The following is a 21,667-nucleotide window of genomic DNA, read 5'->3' as shown; positions in this document are numbered from 1 at the left end:
AAAAAAAAAACTGCTTTGGAAATCTACTTTAAAATTATTTTCTTTTTTCCTGACAAAATTCATTCTGCAGAGTGCTTTGTCTTCCACCTTGTAGTTCTGCAGTGCTACTTTTTTTTTTTAAATCCAAATATTTGTGGTTTTCATCTGAGCAGTTGGAAGAAGTTGAGCGTATCGTATTTTGCAGGGGTTTTGTATCAATCAAACTTCTGCTTTTAGCAGAAAATGAAGTTGACTTCATTTGCTGAGTGCTTGCTTTCCAGAAAGCCATTGATTTTCAGTAATGTTTTTCACATCTTCTAATTTCTTCTGAAGTGACGTTCAAGTCAATATTCTCGTTATTTGTATCCATGCTGGATGTGATACTGACTCACCCGCAGAAGTTTGTGACAGTGGTACCTTTTCCCATAATAGTCATTAATGGAATAAGTTAACATTTATTAAAACTTAATATAACTGTTTACATTTAGGAGAAAAAAAAATTAGCCACACTAGTTAAGTGAAAGCATTTGTATGGTGGAAATTAGAATATGATTGCAGGCTTCAGGATTTGTTCCATAAGGTTAAAAGTGGGGCAATGTAACACCTTTCCATTGGTAAGGACACATAAAAGATGAAAATCAGTGCTGAGATTGTGCTGTGAGTGTTCTCTGTGATAGCTTCATCAGGGGCTCCAAAAGACATCCCTATTTACAGTGTTTGAATTGGATGTCTTTGTAGTGGCATACAGCACATTCCAGTAATTTTCCGCTGCAGCCATAGTGCACCTTTCTAAGCAGCATCTTCCCTGCTGCAAAGTGACCATCACACTATGCACATTTACTAGAAAGCAAATCTCGTGGTTAGTGTTTGCACGTTTATAATATTGCTCTTGATATCATGGAACCAGTCCTAGAATGTGCTGCTAAATGCTGCTGCCTTTGGAGCTTGAAATCTTTGTGCTCACTTGGAATATGAATACAGCTTTACAATTGATGGCCTTAGTTCTTCCCAAAGAGAACTGAAACATTCTTCTTTACATTACGTTTTTCCATCCATGATAGTGGTCCAGCAGCCCTGCTTCATTTGTTAATGTGCTTACTGATGTCCTTCAGCACTGTTATCCTTTGCCCTCCTAGTTGCACATTTTTTTTTTCCTTGATGTCTTTCCCAGAGATTAAGTATTAAATCCTTGAAAAGCTGTTATATAATTTCATATGTGTTTGTGTCTCTGATTGCTATGTAAACAATTTGCATCAGTGTATTTTGGGAATCTGGTGAGTGAGCAATCTACAGATGACACTGTGGAAGCTAACAAACTAGCAAAAGGTGCCTTTGGTTCTCTTCCAATCCTTTGTCTTCTTTACCTCTGTCTGCACAGGAGCGTGGTCTGCTGCAGCTTCAAGAAGGAGCATCCTCATACAGCTTTAGGTCGGTGCTGTGTACCATGCTGTTGCTTTGCTATCATACTTTCATGACCTTTGTGTTAGGTAAGATTGCTTATAATATCTCTTGGATTTGATGAGTTCTTGTGGGACATGGGGGGGGAAAAAGATGATTTCATCGCCTGTATGTTGGTGAAATGCACATTTAATCTGATTATGAACATTGTTTGTGGGTGGCTTTACAATAGTGATTGTACCTGAAGAGAGAATCTTCAAGATAGAGGTTTGTTTAATGCATAAGATGGGAGAAAATGGGGGATAACAAAGTCATGAAAGCTAAATCTGTCTTCTGTGGAAGTTTGAAATTTGGGAGATCGCAATCATAACTATAACTGAGATTACTTTCCTAAATACTTTGATCATGCTTATATATCATCTTTGTCTTTTTTGGGAGATGGTAGCTTCTAAATGAGAGAGCACACTTCCCAATTAGCTACTATTAGAATTTTTTCAAAATGTATTGGTCTACACACTTTCAATTCATTAAGCACGGTGCTGTTTGGATCTTCTTGCTTTTTGACTTAGTGAAACACTGACCTGTATTTACACCTGATTTATGAGATAGAGGAACTTCTGTATTGGCCAGATAAAGATGGCTATCAGTACCTTGCTTTCCTGTTTTGTCTTGTTGGTTTTTTTTCTACTTATTATTTTTTATCACTTGCATTTTTATGCACTCTAGGGACAGGAAAAGGAAATGTTGAGGAGGCAGAAAGGCTACTTAAACCTTACTTGGCTCGCTATCCAAAGGTAAACTGAATCATAATTCAGATTGGTGTGATTGCTTGATGTTTCCCTGCCAAATAGCTAAGATATAGACTGTATAGTCAGCTTGAAAACTGTTAAAGAACACTTTTATTTTTATTGTTATTTATTACAGGGAGCCATATTCCTGTTTTTTGCAGGCAGGATAGAAACACTGAAGGGTAATATTGATGCGGTAAGTAATCCATTTGCTCTTGAAAAAATAAGCCTCAAAAGCTTCAGAAAAACTCCTCCAGGAACAGTGTTTCCTTTTTGTTTTTATGTTTCCTGTAGCTTTGGCCTGTATGAATTTATAGTTCATGAATTACAAGTCGGAATTTTGAAAACTATTTTGACTAGCTTGTTGGACCAGCTGTTGTCAGTACCCTTGATTTGTGGTGATAACCTCATCTGCAAATATCAATGACACAGTTTCCTCATTGTCTTTCATATCCTGAAGCAAGTCATACCTTTAATAACATCTCATGATAATATTTTGCCTTCTGCCTGAATGGAGACTCAGTCATACAAAGCCTGGAAAAGTTAATGCGTGGAGAATGCATGTCCAAAATATTCCAAGACTGGAATCAGCTGATTGCAGTGCTATAGCCCCTTTGAAGGCTTTTGAGCTATGACAGTAAATGTTAGCTGCACATCTGTCCTCTGATTTCACTTTCCCAGTTTCCCTAGGTACTAACATTCATTTTAAGTGTACGTAGGACTGACTATATAATCCAAGAATGGGAAGCTCTGTGGCAGGGATAAATTTGCTAACCCCAGGGTAACTGTGGAGTCGAGGATCTCTTATATGAGGCCACCAGATAAGATCTTCGGTAATGCTGGGTTGTTTTTAATTAGAAAGTTGCAGGAGCACCTATGAAGGCAGATCATGGCAAGCCAGGTTCTATTACATTTACATGTGATTAAGGCAGTATCTGGAAATCTCTCTGTTCAGGCAGTTAATAGGTATGAAGAGTGCTGTGAGGCTCAGCAATACTGGAAGCAGTTTCATCACATGTGTTACTGGGAGCTCATGTGGTGCTTCACCTACAAGCGCCAGTGGAAGATGGCCTTCTTTTATGCAGATCTGCTAAGCAAAGAAAACACCTGGTCAAAGGTAAGTTAAGCAGAACGAGGACAAAGTATTGAGTGGCACACATAAGGCCCTCTAGTATCCATTGACTCTTAATCAAATAGAGCTGGCTTTTTGTAGCTTTCAGCTGGCTGAAAACTGTAAAACAGATTCTGATCTGTTGTGGCTTATAAAGCAATGTGAAGTGTGAACATTCAAACCAGTATAGACTGTGGGCAAACAAAAATCTTTTGGGCCCCATTTGTAGATGAACAACCTGCTAAAGATGTTCTGCTGTGTATTGACTGGTCGTTTTATCAGCACACAGCAGTTAGTGGCAAGCTGCCATTTCTCTCATTGCATTATGGATATAAGTTCTGTTGGTGATAAGTGAGGCTCACCATGATGGTGCTTCTCTGATAATAAATGTAGTCAGAAGATGTGCTGTGCCGTGTGCACATGAAAAGGAGTTCTCAGGTCCAAAACCCTAATAGCTTTTCCTCACCCTTCACCTGAACCTTGGGGGGAAATCTGTCAGAAGAGTTTTAAATCTGGTAGGTGGGTGCTGAGGTTAACTGGAGTTCACTGGTTTGTTTCTCTTCAGTCTGATCATGCTGTGGTTTGTTTTTTCCTATTACATACGTTGTATGTATTGACCAAATACAGCCACATGTGAGCTGAACAGCCAGATGAGGGCAGTTCACACAGTGTTCCCAGCTGGGTAAAATCTGTAGCAAGGACTCCTTGTGCCCCTGGGAATTCCAGCAGTGCTCTGAGCCAGATGCATTGGTCTGAGTAGCTCCCACAGGATTGTTCCTTAGTAGAGGAGCAACACTTGACCAGAAGCTCAGATATCCTGAAACACTGTATAACTAATATTAATGTGTGTCCTTTTAAACTGTGTGTAGATTTTGGTAGTATCTTGCAGGGACCTTAGGGCAGCAGAGAAAGTGCTTCCTGTTAATAGGAGCAAAATATTAAATACATGAACTAAGTGAATGATGGTCATGTAAGTGGACTCTTAGATCCTGATGTAAATAAATAGTCCAAGTTTAAGATTTCCTGAAAACTCCTGAAACTTATGGTTAATTTAATCTCCTTAAAGCAATACTCAAAGCTCACAACAATTATTCTGTGCCATTCCATATACTGTAACATCCTGTGTGCTGCTTTGCTTTCTTCAGTTGCTCAGAAATCTCTGCGAAATCAGTATATTTCATAATCTAAAACAATGGAATAACTTAAGAACTACTGTGCTTTTTCTAGAACTTAATACTTGAGATACAATACAAAGTTGTGACTGGACACACAGACTACATGTTTTACAGAGGTTCTTTCCTCTAAGCATGACATTTTCTTAAGTGTGTATTTTTGAGAGTAATAAAAAATTAACACGAGCATTATATTCAATTGTACACTTGTTCATGGAATGCAAACATAAGCTGATCTGAAGAAAACAAAGACGTGCATAATTAGCAGGAAAAAAAAAATTACTTTCTAAAATACTTACCTCCTGCTTAAAATTTTTAAGATTACTTCTCTTTGTGAGCAAAAGCAGCACCTTCTTCTTCTTTGTTGCTGTTTTGTTCTTTGCATCAATAGTGGTGATGCTGTAGATTCATTTTCCTGTACAGATATCCTTGATTGCATTTGCAGGCTACCTATATTTACATGAAAGCTGCTTATCTCAGCATGTTTGGACCAGATGACTGCAGTCCTTTTGGAGACAACGAAGTTGAATTATTTAGGTAAAATTTGCTAACTACCAATTACAAGAGTTTTCTATCAAATCCCAGTGCTTGGGGAAGAGAGGCAGAATTATTCATAATGCAGTTTGGAAGATCTGCACAAAGAACATTGGAATTGGTAAGAAATTGCAGAATGAAACTTTACCTTCAGACTAAAGGAGACCTTGAATGGAGACAGCAGATTTCTGCTGGTCTGGGAGTGCTTTAGAGACAAGATGTTAGTTTTATCAGCCATACAGTGGCTGCTGTATTTGCATGTAGCATTCACGTTCTTTTTAGTTGTTTCCTTAATCAAAGTGGCATGTAAGATCAGAAAGTCTTCAATGGATTATGCTACAAAATGGATGCCTAGCAGTTAATGGAGACAATTTGATTTTGAGATTTTGAGTCTGAAGGAAATATAAAATAGTTACATATGTAAGTGGATACTTTCCTTATTGATACAGGATCCTAATCTAGTTGTAATGATTAAGCACAAAAAAGCCTAACTGTTGCTGGGCCAAACAAAACCAACAACTTTGTTTTTGGAGTCTATTTCTGTAAAGTTTAAAAAATAGTGTTATTTAATGTGCTCACAATATATTGATTCTTCTCAGATGTTCCATATCGTAAATAATCATTACAGGCAGTTTTTATTGGTTTTCATTGGGATCCATTGCAAAGGGAATCAGTTTGGGAAAGCAAGAGCCAGCTTGCCTCTTTCTCACTCTGTGAAATGGTCCCTTTATAAGTTAGGCACATCATCATCTAATTTTTTGGATGGGGAAGAGTCCTTTCTGCTGCTTGATTAAAATGGAAGCCCAAAGATATATATGCACGCCCTGCATAAACAGCTTTTGTGAATACGTACTGCTCTGCTTCCCCAGAGAAAACAATAGCTCAGTATGTAACATCTTTTGTAAGTTCTTTAACTTCACTTATTTATTTTTAAATCTGAATGCCATTATCCTAGATGTTCCTGAAGGAAAAATCCCATACATTTTCTTTTAAACTTCCAGAATTGTTCCCAGCTTGAAACTGAAAATCGCAGGGAAATCACTGCCTACAGAAAAGTTTGCCATTCGGAAAGCTAGACGGTATCTTTCTTCAAACCCCGTTCCTTTACCTGTTCCACCTTTGGTAAGCTAGAAACCTTTCCTCCCCCAACTCCTTGTTACTACTTTTTTTTTTTAATGGAAGGAAAACCAGGGTAATAGGAATAGTATCTTTCCATGTTTCTAAGGTAAAACCTCTGCAGGAGGCTGGAATGTTCCCAAAACAAAGCCAAATGAATGCAAGGAATGCTGTAAAACTGGGGCAGGCAGCAGCCACAAGGAACTGAGCCAGTTGTTTGTGACACGTAAATGTGTTGCATGTGTAACTCATTATTCCAGCTATAGACTAACATGCTCCTAACAGCTTTCTTTTAATTACCTTTTGAGGAACTTTGCCCTGGGTTTCTTCTGTCACGTGTCATTTACTGACACTATTAAAAGAAGACTTTAAGTGAGGAAAAAATGAAGAAAACAATGCAGGAACTGGGCACTCCATGTAAGCATCTATTTAATGTGCCCCTGAGCGTTTGCATTGTGGTGCCTCCAGAGCACCTCAGTGATGGGATGAAGCATGGATATGTGTCTGTATCAGCTCCAGGGAGCTGCTCTGCATTGTTAGTTGTTTATGGTGGTGGTTTCTTTGGTGTTTTTTGTAGTGTTGCCCAGTTCCCCTTGGCCAGGTAGGATGCATAAGGCTCCACCCATTGCCTTTCATACAGTAGTTATAAAATCTCTCTGTAAATACCAAATAAAAGAACATAAAACATAAAAAGAACAGAAAAGATTTGCCAAGTGCTCAGGAGTTGCCATTTTCAGTGCTCTGTGCTGCTTTATTTGAGGAAAAAGATGAATAATTAGTAAATACACTTTAAGAGTATGCCTGAGCAGGGAGAGCCTCTTGGAGACACCAGTGAGTAATCATTTCTCAGCCCACCAGCTGGGTGTGTGACACAGTGCTTCCTGAAGAAATGCAGTCTCCTGAAGATAAGTTACAGCACAGTGTGGGTATTCACTAGAGGCCACTTTCCACCAAGTCATAAGACTGAGATGAGAGGAAATAAATAGGTGACATTGGTTTGTCTTTCAGGTTTCAGAGATTGTGAAGAACTGTATGCACCTGGGTTTTGTTTGGGCTGTTCTAATGGGATTTTAGCAAAACAGTTCTGTACTAAAGGCTTTTCTTGGGTGTCCTTATGGAAACACAGCAGTCTTTGTTTCTGCTGCAGTTGCATATCTGAGGCAGCAGATGTCACAGCTGAACAGTTAAAGGTCTGCTGAGGGTGTGGAATAGGGTGCAGAATCCCATTTCTAGAATTTTTCTTTACGTTGTCAAAGGACTTGCTAAAGGAGAAAGTCTTAACCTCAGTTATTTAGCCTAGAGAAGTATAGTTTGAGTAGTTCTGTAATATTCCTTGGCATTGAGTACAGTCAATGGCTCTTTAGTTGTTTTCCACGACTGGTCTGCTCTGAAAACCAGTAGAATTTTTCATTTGCAATGACAGTATGTTATGACAAACTGAGATTTTGATTATGGAATCTGTAACTTTTTCACAATACAGAGATAACAGAAGTAATTGATAGCTCTATTTATCCAGTGATGTCATTAACAATGCTGTCTTCTCTCCCTGATCCTAGGAGATGATGTATATTTGGAATGGCTATGCTGTAATTGGACAATGTCCCAATTTAACAGAAGGCATGTTAGAGACTTTAATTGAAGCAGAAGAAGCATTGGCAAGAAGTTCAGGTAATCAGTGATACGGTTTAAACAGGTATTTTACACTGCAATAGCTAAAGATATTATCTGTGAATAAGGAGAGACACTTGTTAGTAAAGTTAATCTGATTGTATGAGGAAGGCAGGTTATGAAACCATGAACTGTTAATGCAGACAGGAGTAAATTTCCTCTTTTGTCATAGCAGTAACTGATAATACTAGCAAGCTATGTTCCATCCACAGATGTATATTAGGAATAGTTTATGACATATTGAAGGACTGTTTATTTTGCAAGATCAAAATCAGTGTGTGAACTGACTTGATTACTGAGATCATTAAGGTTTATTGTTCTTAGATTCAGTATTTCAGTTTTGAAGGATAAATACAAAGAGATGAGTGTCTGTCTTTGGTTCCAAAAGTGCTGTCAGCTTACAGCGTGACCTTGGAGGGCTGAATGTTATTCGTGTGTCAGAAGCTGGGACATGAGGGATGGGCTTTCTTTGCACAATAAAGGAACGTAAGAAAGGAGATAATACTGAACTGGAACAGACTCTGCTATCACATCTTTTGTCACTCAGTTACCTATTTATTTCTTGCCAGTATTTCCCAACTATTCCAACCTATGGAATTGCAGCCACAGCTTTTCTCATAGTTTCCCCTTACATAAATTATTTGATCTTATGTATTTCCTGTAAAAGGATTTGGCCCACCCTTACAATGGAATATGGGTTAAGTCACTGCATTGCAGTCTTTTCTAGGACCTTGGTGCATTGTTATACAAGTACTCTTTCAGAAAGTGTTGCTTGACAGAATGGCTAAAGCTGTCTCCTTAATTATTTGAGGACAGAAAAATATTTCTCATGAAAGTGATATCTTATTAAAAGCAATTTGTCTGTCTCACCTCATCACACATTTTGCAACATTATTTCGGATAAGTGAATAATTTCTTTTTTCCTAATTGGTAAGTAGTGAATAAAGCTGACTTTGCAGGGATTTGTGGAGGCTGATTGACATCTGTAAAATGCCATGAGGACGTATAATTGAAAAGGGCAATATATTGTAAACATATCAAGAATGTAAACTGTACTTGTTACAAATAATAATTTGCTGTTTCCAGGCATCATACTTCCCTGGAGCTTTCCTGATGGCATTTGAGGCTAAACTACAGCCTTTTCAAATATTTTCTTTCTTATTTCTGGATTCCTAATTCAAGAATCTACCACTGTAAAATCTTCAACTTGCGAATGTGCTCATGACAGTATTACATGGATAAGATATGGAAATAATTCTGTTAGTGGAAATTCAGATCTGCATTTCTAGGTGTTGTACGCAGTTGAGTCTAGGATCAGTCCCTAAATGTTTTTTTTAAATGCAACTGGGGACAGTTTGAAGGTTGTATTATAAGTAGAGGAGATACATCCATGTGAACAGAATCATTGAAGTTGGCGTAGTCTTAAGGGGTGCAACAGTTTCATGCAAAATGTGTCAGCATTTTGTCAACTGGGGTGACAGAGGAAGAACTGGATAAAGGATCACAGTAATAGAAACAGGATGAAATTCAGCACAAGGTGCAGTGCGATACGTATTCCTCAAATTTCTTGCTAGCTGATATTTCATGATACAAATTTGTGATAGCAGGAAACTACCCTGAATGAACTTAATGGGTCAATTAGTTTCTTCTGTCCTGTGTTCCAATAAATAGATTTTATAATACTTTCTTACGTACAGGAAAACTTTTACACAAGTAAGTCTGTACTGTTCTAAAATGTGTTCTAAAATGTCATTTACTTCATCTTGCAGCTACAGAACTGCTAGCAGATGACCAGTGTGTGATAAAACTGTTAAAGGGTTTATGCCTCAAGCATTTGGGCAAGATCTCAGAGGCAGAAGGCCATTTTAATTACATCTACTTAAAGTAAGTTGTCATACCTGGCACGCTCTTGAATTTCTCAGTACCTGTTCATTTCAAGTAAGAGCAGGTGCCACCTTGATACAGAGAGGATTACAGAATCTTTAGTGTTTATCACGTGTTTCAATACCCAGGGGATCACAGTTTTAATTGCTGGTGTTGTTAGCCATATAATGAGGAAGAATTTCAATTCTGCACTTTTTACTGATACTTTCTCCTCTTTGGGAACTAAACACGCATACAATTTTTGTGACACCACTGTTTTTTCCTCCCTTTCCTCTTAGCAATCACAAAAAAGTTATGCCTAAAGAACCAAGCAGTTTCCAGAGATGATTTGCAGCATGATTGTATTTGGAACTCCTGTACATTGTGAATGGGATCTCTTTTTCTCAGTTCACACAGTGCTTATATTATCACCTTTTTTAAAATTTCCCCTATAATAAATACCAATATTGTTTAATATTGGTATTTAATAATGTTTAATAATGTTTAATCCCAGGAAATAACACATGTTATTTTGTATGATGGTTATGGTAAAGTACACCGTTCAATAACCTAGAAGGTAGCATTGGACAGAGAACACAACAAATGTTGTAATAAAGATTGATTGCTCCTCCTGATCCTAGATAATCTCCTATTTATTTTCGCTTGGAGCCGTTAAATGAATGAAACAATAAATCATTTCAAGATCTTGAGGCTATTTCTTTTCCTATGCAGTGAGAAGAAGATAAAATACGACCATTATCTAATTCCAAATGCCTTGCTGGAGCTTGCATTGCTGTATCTGGACCAGGACAGAAGAGAAGAAGCAATAAAACTACTAGAAAAAGCAAAGTAAGCAAGTTAAAAGCCTGTTCTGGTGGGTCAGTGTGGTGTGTTACTGATGAGTAGGAAGCAGAAATGTTAATACTATAGAAACTTCTGTTTATTCAGTGGAAGTACACGTGCCCTAGGTTTGGTGGGGACCTTCTCAGGTAGTAGAGAGTACCTGAGACAGTATCTGATAGTTCAGTCTGTGAGTTACCCATCCATTCTGATAAGAGCAAAAATAATTTCAAGGATGTTAATGTGAATGTCAGGGGCTTCCATAAGAAATACACCATGTGTAACAAGGTGTAATTTTCTTTGTAATGTATTTACTTATTCATAAAAGTTGTATTAAATGAAATCACAGCTCTACGTTAGGACTGAAAAAATATTATTCAGATTGATGCTAGCAGTGCTGGTCTTTTTCCTTGATGAAATACATTTAAGAAAATGTTTCAGTGTGCATTTAGTATCTTTGCATTTTCATCTGCATCTGAGGCAGCTGAAACACCCGCTGTTGCTACATTTGTTGTGATTGATTTTTCTATCAAAGCAGGTTTATCAGGAATTGTTGGACTTGATCTTGTACGTTCTTGGTTATAAACCTAACAAATCTAGTTTTGCCTCTGTCCCAGTCTTCGATGCTTTGCTGAGCCAAAATTTCTATCTTGGGAAAAGAAAGAAAAAGAAAGGAGGAAGAAAAAAAAAAAGACATTCCAAACCAAACAACCCTGGTCTCCTTCAGGCATCTTGCAGCAGGGCAGTTCACCTCTCTCTGCCTGGATGCTGAATGAGTCCAGATGTCTGCACATTTCCAAGCACAGTCACGCCAGCCTCTGCTGCAGGTGTGTAGCTGCAAAGCTGATCTCTGGCCCCATCTTCCAAAGAAGTTGAGGGATGTTTCGTGTCGATCTCTTATCCAAGTCAGTCCACTAAGAGTGGTAAATTAGCCTGCTGAAGGCGATGCCAAAAGTCTGTCAACACAGAAATTACAATACTGCAATCTTTAATCCCCTGTGCCTGTGAGCCTGGTTCTCTGTAGACTCATGGAAAACAGTAAGGGCAGCTAAAATTCTGTTTGTAAAACGCAATGGAAATTGTTTTAGTCAGTTTCATGTTCCTCAAAATGCACCTCGCCTCAAGCCATATTTGAATACAGATTATTCAAATCTTAAAAAGAGGTCCAGAAATTAACATTACAGGACTTCTCGTTCTGTCCAGTACTGCTGTCAGTTCCCACTCAGCCTTTCTCCCTTTCACCTGACAGCTTGTGTGGCTCAGGTCACAGTCTCCTCAAGGGGAGGTGTTTGGCTTACAGAAGGGCTCAGCAGAAACACAGCTTTTAAAAACTTGTGTGTGAAAAGCTAATACTCAGCTTGTGGCACCCAACTCACGGAAACTGTAACAGTAAGAAAAAAAGAAGGTCTTAGAATCTCAGAGTCATTGAGGTTGGAAAAGACCTCCAAGATCACCGAGTCCAAACGCAGCTCACCCCAGCAAGCCCACTGGCCAGGTCCCTCAGTGCCACATCCCCACAGTTCTCCAACACCTCTGGGACAGTGACCCCATGCAGGCGCTCAGTTACTGCCTGTAGCTGTTACATCCCCAATTCAGAACATACACAAATGTTTAATGAGCCCTCAGCTAAAAATGCTGAATGTCTTTCCAGCCACTAGAGGGAGAATGCGTTGTCTGTGGTGCGTTTCAGAATTGCAAAACCGTGTTCACTGTTGGCAGGAGTGGAAGTGAGTGCTCTGCTTGTGTGTGACGCTTGATTTGCTTGACCTAAATCACCATACTGCTGCTGACTTAAATGTTTCAACTCTAGGAGAAAGAGTGAAATGAGATGATAAGCAGTTTTGGCTTGATCATGCATGGAAATATTTATATTTGTATTACCACAAGCTACAAGCAACAATATCAGCCTGCTGATGAGAAATACAAGAGGCATTCTTTAATATCTGCGTGACAAAATCTAGCTAATTTTTGGTAGAAACTCGAGTCTTTCAGATCAGCACACAGCACAACCCGTTCATTTCCTCTCTCAGTCAGCCCCTTGAGTGCTGCATACATAAAATTATAAGTGGGGATGGGACGGGCAAGGAGTGCCTTGTATTTGCTGAGAGGCTGCTGTAGTGGCAGATGCTTGCCTCCACGCTTCATTTGAATTATGAATTTTGAGCTGAAGTGTTTTTAAGATTATACAGATTGTTTAATATGTGATGTGACGTTTCTGTAAAGATGACAAATATCTGCTAAAAGAAAATTACCCTGCTAATTTTCTGATCCTCCTTGGTATTTGGATTCTGTATCCATCCTGCAAGAGCTGAAATGCTAATTCCTAAGTAGGATCTGCATTTTCTATGTTTTTTTTCCATGAAAATACAGATTCTTCTAATGTGTCTATGGCTCTTCAGGATGTGACTTACTCACAGGAGACAGCAGGCACTGCTGAATCGGCTGCTGGATGTTTGTGGGGGGAAGTCCTGCCAGTCTTCCTCTGGGCAGGCAAATTGCTCTTCGAAAGCAGATACGAACTCTCGTGTGTAGCCACTTTCCAAGCTTCTAGGGCAGCAAAGTGCCTGGCTTTGTTTCCTACACACACAGTCCTCATCTGTTGTAAGGTGGTGATGGGGCACTTCCCTCAGATGAGGAGGGCTCAGGAAAGCTTCTTCTTTTTTTCTTTTTTTCTTTTTCCTTTTTTCCCCTCTACCTCCATAAAATATGACTGCTGAACCAAGATGAGTCCAAAGTCTATCTGTCCTTAAGAGTGCTTTGTAGGCAGCACAGGGGAAGGTGTAAGTACCACCTTCTACTAGTTAGGCTTCAGGTCTTCTGAACAACATCTAGAGTTGCTTCAAGGCTGAGCATCAGCCCATCTCTGTGTCTTTGGAAGATATAGCTTTTTCTCCCTGCGTGTTAGTTCTAATCTATTTATTTTATTGTGATTTGGCAAGTAAGTTGCAAACAACTTTTAAAAAAATCTGTTCAAATTTGTCAGTTGTACTTTGGGACGACTAAAAAAAACCTAATTTCTGAATGTAAACTAAGTAGATGTTATGTATATTTAATGTTTTCAAATATTTTTATTGAGCAGAACAAATCCAGTTCTTATTAAGCTGTATTTTCTGGTAATTGCCAGACAGTAGAACTACAAATAAAGAACAAAGAGCTGCATTGTCTGGCTAGGAGCACATGCCATGTATTTTACAGTAAGCAACAAAAGAGCTTATGAAGGAAGATGTTCTGCTGTCTACAATTGTTTTGCTTAGAGCAGTAATGTAAAGATAACTTGAAAATGTTTAAAAATATATATATTCATCAGAGTTGATCTGCTTTTGTTTTAGACAAAACTACAAGAATTACTCCATGGAAACAAGAACACATTTCAGAATTCAAGCTGCCCTGCATCAAGCCAAATCCACCCCAGAAAATGGAATGCACTCCGGAGCCTCGGCGGTGTCGTAACTTTCCCTTCTTTGATGTCCTGTTTGTGGCAGACTTTGGTGCAGACAATTACTGACACTTCAGAATTATTTTTCCTTCTCTTTCAAGTCAGTGAGAAATCAAGTCATTCTAAATTTTAGAGATGATACATAAAACATTAATGTAATAACAGGGCAAAAACTCTCAAACCAACCATAATGCATAAAACATTTGTTTTTCCAACAGTCACTTTTCAAACACTTACATTTGTGTAGCTCTCCTCTCAATCGTGTGCCTTTTCTTGCTTGTGTTTGCAACATCTGCTAAGCAGGATACAACACCAAGTGCAACAACTGGAAAAACCCTACACCTTTCGGGGTTCACAGAATTAATCAGTTGGCTTTAAGCACTCATCTGGATTCATATTGCTAGCAGTTGAGAACAAAGCATTGCTTTTTCCAAATATTTGCTTACTTGAAATGGTGTGAGAACAGTGCACAAGCAGCACAGCAAGGAGGAGCTCCGAATTCTGGGCATTTTCAGTTATGCATAGAATGTCTTTTCTGTAGCTTTTAGTGGTTACTTTTTTGCTGCTATAAGAAACTTAGTGGTGGAAAAAAGCCATGCAAGTTCCTTGATTTTCTTCAGTCTTGTCTTCATGTCAAGTCTGCTGCTTGTCGTGGCTGAATGATTTATGGGGGGTTGAGGGTGGAGAAAAAGATGGTGGCAAGATAAAGCTGCATCACTGCTTTGAAAAGTTAAAGAATGAGTGGACTTTATGAAACAGTTCTGTCATCAGAACAAATGTAATTTAAAGTTTTTATTGTATTTAAAGCACAAGTCCTTGAAGGTCACTTAAGAAACAGCAATATTCCACTGGCTGCAGAGCAGTGTGCAGTCACTGTGACAGTCACATCCTCCTTACAGTGGTTGTTGATGGGTTTGCCTGCTTGAGATGCCTATGTTTGAAGAGATGCATGGCAATGTTTCCTGTGGTAAGGAGCTCAAGTTGGAGCAGGCTCTTCTGGCACAGTGCTCTGCCCTTCATAAAAGAGAGCAATTTTCCTTTTTGCTTTTTCTTGATGTTCTTTGAGAATCGTGAGGAAAGAGGTGTGCTGAGAACAGAGTAAAGGGCTATAGCTCCATTCTGATGCTGTCTGCCCTATCACTGCTGCTTTTCTGCAGAACTGCTGCAGTCAGAGGTAACACATTTTCACAGTACTTAATGTTCTCCAAGCCAGCTCCGTGCTTGTACACCTGTGTTTATTGAGGACACACTTCTACCTCCCTTTTGAGAGAGATTCTTCCCAGTAACCCGTTCTGATGTGTGGAGATGGGAGGTTTTCTGATGGCCCTTTTTCTCCAATGGAGATGCTTGTCAGGGAGATTCGTATAGAAGTACCTCATGGTGAATATTCTTGCTAAAGTGATTGTTCCTAGCAAAAGAGAAGATTGACAGTTTATAGCTCTGCTTTTACCTCTCCTAAGGAAATGTCATTGTTTTATAATGCAAATTAATATGCAGGGAGACAGAACCACCTGTTCCTCAGCACTGAGAACTTGCATTGTATTAAAAATAGACATCCTTTATAAAAGTCTTCTCCAGTTAAAATTATAGATGAAAAATTCATTTTTTAAAGTGATTTTCTCGTATAAATTCAGTTCAGGTAAATTTCTCAATTCAGATACAACTCAGTATGAACAGTTAACGCTATTTACATATTGCACATCAAAATTTAAGTGTAAAAACTCAGTCATTCTTTGTATAGAATAAAAAAGATTCTTGTTCTATTTCACGCATATAACGCCTCTTCTTCCAGTTGTGTCCTTCTGATATATTTTGGCAGTCTCAGCTTCTTCTGAGCAAGCAATGTCATGAAAATCAGCATCATTTGTACTGTGCAGAAAGTGAACAGTTCTTACAACCTTAGATTCATCTCTCAAGGCCACTGTAACGCCCTTTGGAAATTTTACCCACAGCTGAGTTTTGCCCATGCTCTTCAATGCGTCGCACGAAGGACACGCTGTGCAATGCACACTCAGCTCCCCTGATTCTTTGCCACAATGAAAATCCCAAGGTTTTCATAGTCATCTTTGGTTGAGCACAAACGCCATTGGTATCTGGGATTGCCTGTCAGGCTGGATAACCTTCCCATTGCTTCTGAAACTGCTGCATTCTTCTGAAGGAGGTCTCCAGAACTGTTTGTTGCTTTATCAGTCTGGAGCTCCAAGTGCAATGGATTAGGGAAAGCACCGTTGGTGTGAGAAGTCCTCAAACAGACTCAAGCTGTGTTCACCTGCAAGAAAATAGTGGATATCACAGTGGGATCACAAGTCAAGGATTTTCAGTATGGCCCAAGATTCAGGAAACGTGAAGTATTCCTTTCAGATGGATAGAGTAAAGGCCTCATTTGCAGAAGCAGTTCTGTGTTCAAAGTCTGTCTAGCACTCAGAAGTGCTCTGTGTGATAAGCTTTAGCCAAGTGCTGGGTTGAACTCTGAATCTTCGGCAAAGCCAGAGAGGCCAACCAGACAGAAACTAACTCTCACAGCAGAAAGCAGAAGCTCAGTAATACTAAGTACATAGGAGCATGCTCGAATTTGTTACTGATGCAGAGTTATGTTATGATCTGCGATTAATGCATCATGGATTATTAACAACTGCCCTATTCTAGCAGTGCTTTTCTTTACACAGCATTTGAAACTTTGCCTTTTATAAAGCATAGGATTATATCAAATATTTCCTCCCATTTCACACTGATTTTTGGCATTGCATTCTGTATTAAGTTCAGTGCCTTAATATTTTTTGTTGTTCTATGGCCTGGATCCAAGGTAGCTTGAGGATGATGGAGTGACAGCTTGCCTACCTCTGGCCCAACAGAAGCAGCTGCAGTAAGAATAACGCTCCTTTGTGAAACCATTCTTCCTCAGGGGACAGCTCAGAAAGCTAAGGGCAATCCCAAGAGCTTAAACACAGCTCTCTGAGCCTCCTGCTCCACCTGCAAGATGCATCACTTTGCTGCTGTAGCAAAAAGCACAGCAGAGTGCGTGTGTGTGTGTGAAATGGTGAAACAATGTGTTCTACGCAGTTCCCCCTCTGGGAGGAAGAGGAGCAGATAAAGAGGTGAGTCACGCTGTTTACTGCTCTACAGGAAAATGGTTAATGGTTGGAAACGTCACTGATGAACAAGATTGGAAAAGCTGGACGGGCTGGAAGTGAACTCACTTCTTTACTCATTATGTTCTGCAGACAATCTTTTGTGATAGATAACATACAGACTACGTATCGGCAAGCTCTTTAACTGAATGATTTGTTATCATAAAATACTTTAAAAGATGCTTGCTAGATTTGCTCAGGTGTTAGGGGAAAAAAAAAAGAAGAAAAGGACAAATACTTTATTTTAAATCCAGTCCCTGTTTCTTATGAAAAGCAACAGAGCTAATAAATATCTGTGTTGCGCTGTGGTAAAAATCTGCATAGTGTTTGCTCCAAATTCAACAATGTTTTTGTAGGACTGGGCTTCATTCCATTACTTTCTGGGTTTTTGTCATCTCTGGACCTACTTACTTTCATTGCTGGCTGAACACAGGCAACACGTTTGCTTAGAATTACGCACTGTGCTGAATTCCACTTGCCTTAGCTCTCCTTGACTACTACACAGAAAGAGTACAAAGCGCTCACAAACACCCGGTGCATTGTTATGGGGTTCTTCAATTTAAAAAAGAAAGAAGCAAACATTTATCTCATAGTAGTCAAGTACTGGAAGAACGTTTTCAGGTCTGTGGCTGAAAAGTAATGTCTGTTTTTCACATCTCACTTTTACATAAGTCTGTTTCTTACTAATTCATCCAAATAGTCATCGGAATCAAACAGGCTATAATATTTACTGATTTTAGAAGAAACAGATGATTGAATGTTGCATTCACATTCTGTGCTTGTAAGAGAGCCAGTGATGGTTACAGTTACTGGTTTAAATAAGGTAGCTAGGCCCTGTCTTTTTGACTGCTGTTGAAATAATTGAGGTTATTACAGAAATGCTGGCTTGAGTATCATTGCTACAGACTGGTTTTAATGCCTGTCTGTGAGCTGCCTCGACTGACTTTGTGTTGATTTGCTGTTGGAGCAGAGGGCAGAGCTCAGGGCTGAGAAAGACAGCACAGCTGTGGCTGTTTGGGGTCCGGCTGTGCTGCTGTGTGTATGCTTCTGCATGCATTCCATGGAATTGCTTTTGCAGAGGGCTGGTACAGAAGTTATCAGATGCTTCTGTGTTTGCAATAATGCTGTGTTGGTCTGTGTTGGTGATTGAGAGTGTGGAAGGTGTGTAGAGCTCCAGCACCTGTGTGTGTCTGAGAGCAGCACTTTGTGCTCTGTTCCGGTGCCTGGTGACCAGGAATCTGGGTTTGCTGCTGGACCTGAGCTGGATGGTTGCAGAGCTCAGGTCTCCTTGTGTGTGAAATACCTGGACTTGAGGCACAACAATACTCGTTGTGGCACTGAGGTTGTGTTCATCCTGGATGTCAACAGGGAAATAATGCCATCCATCTGTGGGCCAAAATCTGCCTTTGCTATTGCAAACTCTGTGACGGAAGATCTCTGATCCTAGTGTTATCTCCAGCTGAATGTTCAGAAGTGGGCAAGGTGGTTACCAGGAACAAAGTGGAAATGCAGGACTGTGAAGAATTTTGGTTTGGGTTTCTATACAGCAGCTGAACTTGGGGTTCTGCTGGGGCAGGTGGCTCAAGTGTGAGCCTTTGAGCTGCAGCGTTGTGCAGTGCTCACCTCTCATCCAGCACTGTGTAGGGCACACAGATGTAAGGAGCCGTTGGCACCAGCATGGCATTGATGGTGGGCTGTGCTGCTGGAGCTGTGCTTGGTGGTGATGGAGCCATGGGTGCAGCTGTGGGGTGAGCTGGTGTTTGCTGTGCTTTTCCTGACCACTTGGTGCTGTACGTGATTGACAGAAATATATGTCACAGTATGCGTTAGTGTATTATATGTGTAAGTTGCAGAAGACTTCGTGTAGCCAAAGCTTTTAAAAAAGTTATTGGAGCTATTTGAGCTATTAACGTCAACACTGAAAAAAATTAAATAAAATAACCACGTGAGAGGCACAAAGGAAAAGCTTGGACACCTTTTGAGGTGATGCTTTGGAAAACGCAGGGAGGTGAGGAGCTTTCTTGCTGGCTTTGGGAGTGTGTGACATACAGCCTTCTGCAGGGAGACATCCCAGAACACAAGAGGCAGTGTGGAGGCAGTGGTTGTACCTCACCAGAAAGCAGCTCTGTGCTGCAGAATGAGGGAAAAGTGGAGCCCTTCAGCGGAAGGTGGCAGGCTGGCAGCACCTGTGTCCCATGAGCTGGAGCAGAGCCTGCTTCTGTCGAGAGTAAGTGCTCAGTTGGAATGCTTTCATTTGTAATAAAAACATTCTTTGATGTTTTGGTGCTGCAAAGAACATTTTTATTAAGGTGTTTTTGTTTTTGTTTTTCCAGTTGAGGATGGAGAAGGACTGCAGGGTTTTGGTTGGTTCTAGCATGGTTGATCTCCTTTTGCTGGTTAAAAACACGTACCTTTGTACTGCTGGAAACACAGGCGGGTGTTCTCAGTGATACTGTTTTCGTTTATACAGGTTCCTTCCTGCAGCTTTACATGGCTGTAAGTGGATATGCAGAGCAGGTACTGCAGTAGTCAGACTGACAGCATGCAAACATGGTCATTTATTCTGCTTAAATCTAGAAGATGCTTTTGCAGATTGTATTTGGAAATTCCTTTTGTAAGGAGGTATAAACTTGACATTTCATACGAAGAATTTCAAAGAATAGATTTAAATCTGCAGAGGACAGGCATAAATAATGTCCTAAGTTACACCGTACGTAACAGGAGAACTTAATCCTTGAAGCTAACTTTTATTCTGGGTATTAAGTGCTCTGTGGGATGGACTTTATGCATTTGTAGGTTATCCAATAGTTGTATGTTTCCAACAAAAACGTGGTGTTTGTGACACACTGTATTTCCAGCTGACCAGCAGCCACTTTGCACGTCCCTTCTAACCCAGGATTGCACCTCAGCTATGTTTGGTTTCAGCCATCTCAGTTTTGTTTAACTGACTCTGCAGTGTTTTCTTTTCACCACGACTGCACAAGAACAGGAAATGGCGAAGTCTTGAAGCTGTGGCAACTCAAGTCCAGGTATTTCACAATCCCTCTGCCTGGGCGCATGCCCTTGCAGTGCTGCACGGAGAGCTGTCAGCTTCCCAAGCATACAATTGCCTTCAGCCCTGGGAAGCTGAGAGACAGAACTCTGAAAACCCTCAGTGGTTAAAGCCTTCCTCCTCCTCCAGCTCTTCTTGAAGAAATCCTCTGGGTTTATGTACATGTTTCTGTTTACCTCTCAGATTTACAAAATGAACTGGCAGAACGTAGTAAGGATGATCATCTTTAAAATGATTAAAATAATAATTCCAGTAGCATGCAAGTATTTTAAGCGTAAAGGTCTTTATAAAACTAAGTATCTGTTACTTGCCATTGCATTTCTTTTGCCTCGGCAGGAATTTTGCTTTCTTTTGTTGTATGAGACAAAATCCCTTTCCCTCTATAAGCTGCAGATACACCTCATGCTTTCCCTGCTGGAAACAGCAGTGCCCTCATCCCCACCTGCTCTGGTGCTGTGGCTGCTCTCAGTCTATAACTGGGACGACACACTGCTGCGGTGTCTGGTGGTGATGGGGTGCATGGATCTTCCACCTCTGTGCCTCCCCGTGCTGAATGGAACTGTGAGGAAGGAGTTCAGGGGAGACACTTTGAGACAGAAGGTAAACGCTGCCCTCACCTCTCAGGTGGTGGAACTGAGACACCGTTCTGGTCTCAGAGCTGTAGCTGAGGCTCGGTGTACACCTTGTGTCAGATTGAATTTGGATGAATTGCTTCTTTGAATTAGAAATCAGCCAGAACAGCATTGCACCTAAAAACTTGAAAAAGTCATTTGATTTATTTGTTTTATTTACACATTTGTTTTTAAACTAAAATTTGACTTTTTTCTCTTTTTCTTTTTTGGGATTTTGTTGTGTAATCAACTCTAGTTTTAGCCCTTCCAGATCTTTTTGTTATTCCCCAAGTACTGTAATAAAAGTACTTTTTTCCCATAGGCCAGTAAGTACAGCAGTGGGAAAGTTCACCTATACAAAGCACCGAGAAACACATTCATCTCAGTACCACTCACTCCATATTTCTTTCAAGTCTTCCTTAACAAGGCTTGTAATAAATAAAGACTAATACCAACATGACAATGATGCTTTTTAAAATTGTTCATTTGCCAGTTTTAACAAGATAAAATAACTAATACTTAATGTGGACATTGTTTTATATTAAAAAAAAAAAAGAAAAAACAAAGAACTACTAACCCCCCAAATGAAGAACAAACACCCCCAACCAGCCAGAAGAGGACGCAAAGGAACACACATGGAATGATGAAAAGGAACAACTATTTTGCACTGAAAAATATTGCACAACTTCAGGTCTGTCCGCCCCGATTTTGCTCCGAGTAAGTAGGTACGTATGAGTTAAGCACAAAATTGTGTCCAGGCAAATCTGTAGAATTTGAGTGAATGTAGGACTGTAGACTGTTTTGTTTCCAACTGCAACTTGGAATTCTTCAATAAGAGAGCAGGTTGCTACCAGCTACAGGAATAATAAATCAATGTGTTGGTTCTACGTTTTGCTGACTAACCCTTCAAAAAGTATCCATGCCATGCACAGTTGTAACTGGTCGATAGACAAGGTCAAAGTACTTGGGTC

General features: G+C 39.8%; 1 protein-coding gene across 1 annotated transcript in view; it reads left to right on the top strand.

Moving 5' to 3' along the window:
* The window catches only part of LOC100540288 (tetratricopeptide repeat protein 39A), a 24,198-nt gene extending 8,529 nt beyond the window's left edge, over positions 1–15,669 (top strand). Inside the window, exons 4-13 of the mRNA XM_019618775.2 lie at positions 1,295–1,466; positions 2,104–2,171; positions 2,302–2,361; positions 3,121–3,282; positions 4,894–4,985; positions 5,984–6,104; positions 7,655–7,766; positions 9,536–9,650; positions 10,362–10,478; positions 13,799–15,669. Coding sequence (XP_019474320.2) covers positions 1,295–1,466; positions 2,104–2,171; positions 2,302–2,361; positions 3,121–3,282; positions 4,894–4,985; positions 5,984–6,104; positions 7,655–7,766; positions 9,536–9,650; positions 10,362–10,478; positions 13,799–13,919 — 1,140 coding nt within the window. The 3' untranslated portion in view covers positions 13,920–15,669. The remainder of the gene's footprint in view (positions 1–1,294; positions 1,467–2,103; positions 2,172–2,301; positions 2,362–3,120; positions 3,283–4,893; positions 4,986–5,983; positions 6,105–7,654; positions 7,767–9,535; positions 9,651–10,361; positions 10,479–13,798) is intronic.
* Positions 15,670–21,667: the final 5,998 nt, after the last annotated feature.

Source organism: Meleagris gallopavo, chromosome 10, assembly GCF_000146605.3.
Source record: "Meleagris gallopavo isolate NT-WF06-2002-E0010 breed Aviagen turkey brand Nicholas breeding stock chromosome 10, Turkey_5.1, whole genome shotgun sequence".
NCBI classification, from domain to species: domain Eukaryota; kingdom Metazoa; phylum Chordata; class Aves; order Galliformes; family Phasianidae; genus Meleagris; species Meleagris gallopavo.
Note: the sequence above shows the minus strand (reverse complement) of the source record. Positions and strands in the feature narration are given on the sequence as shown.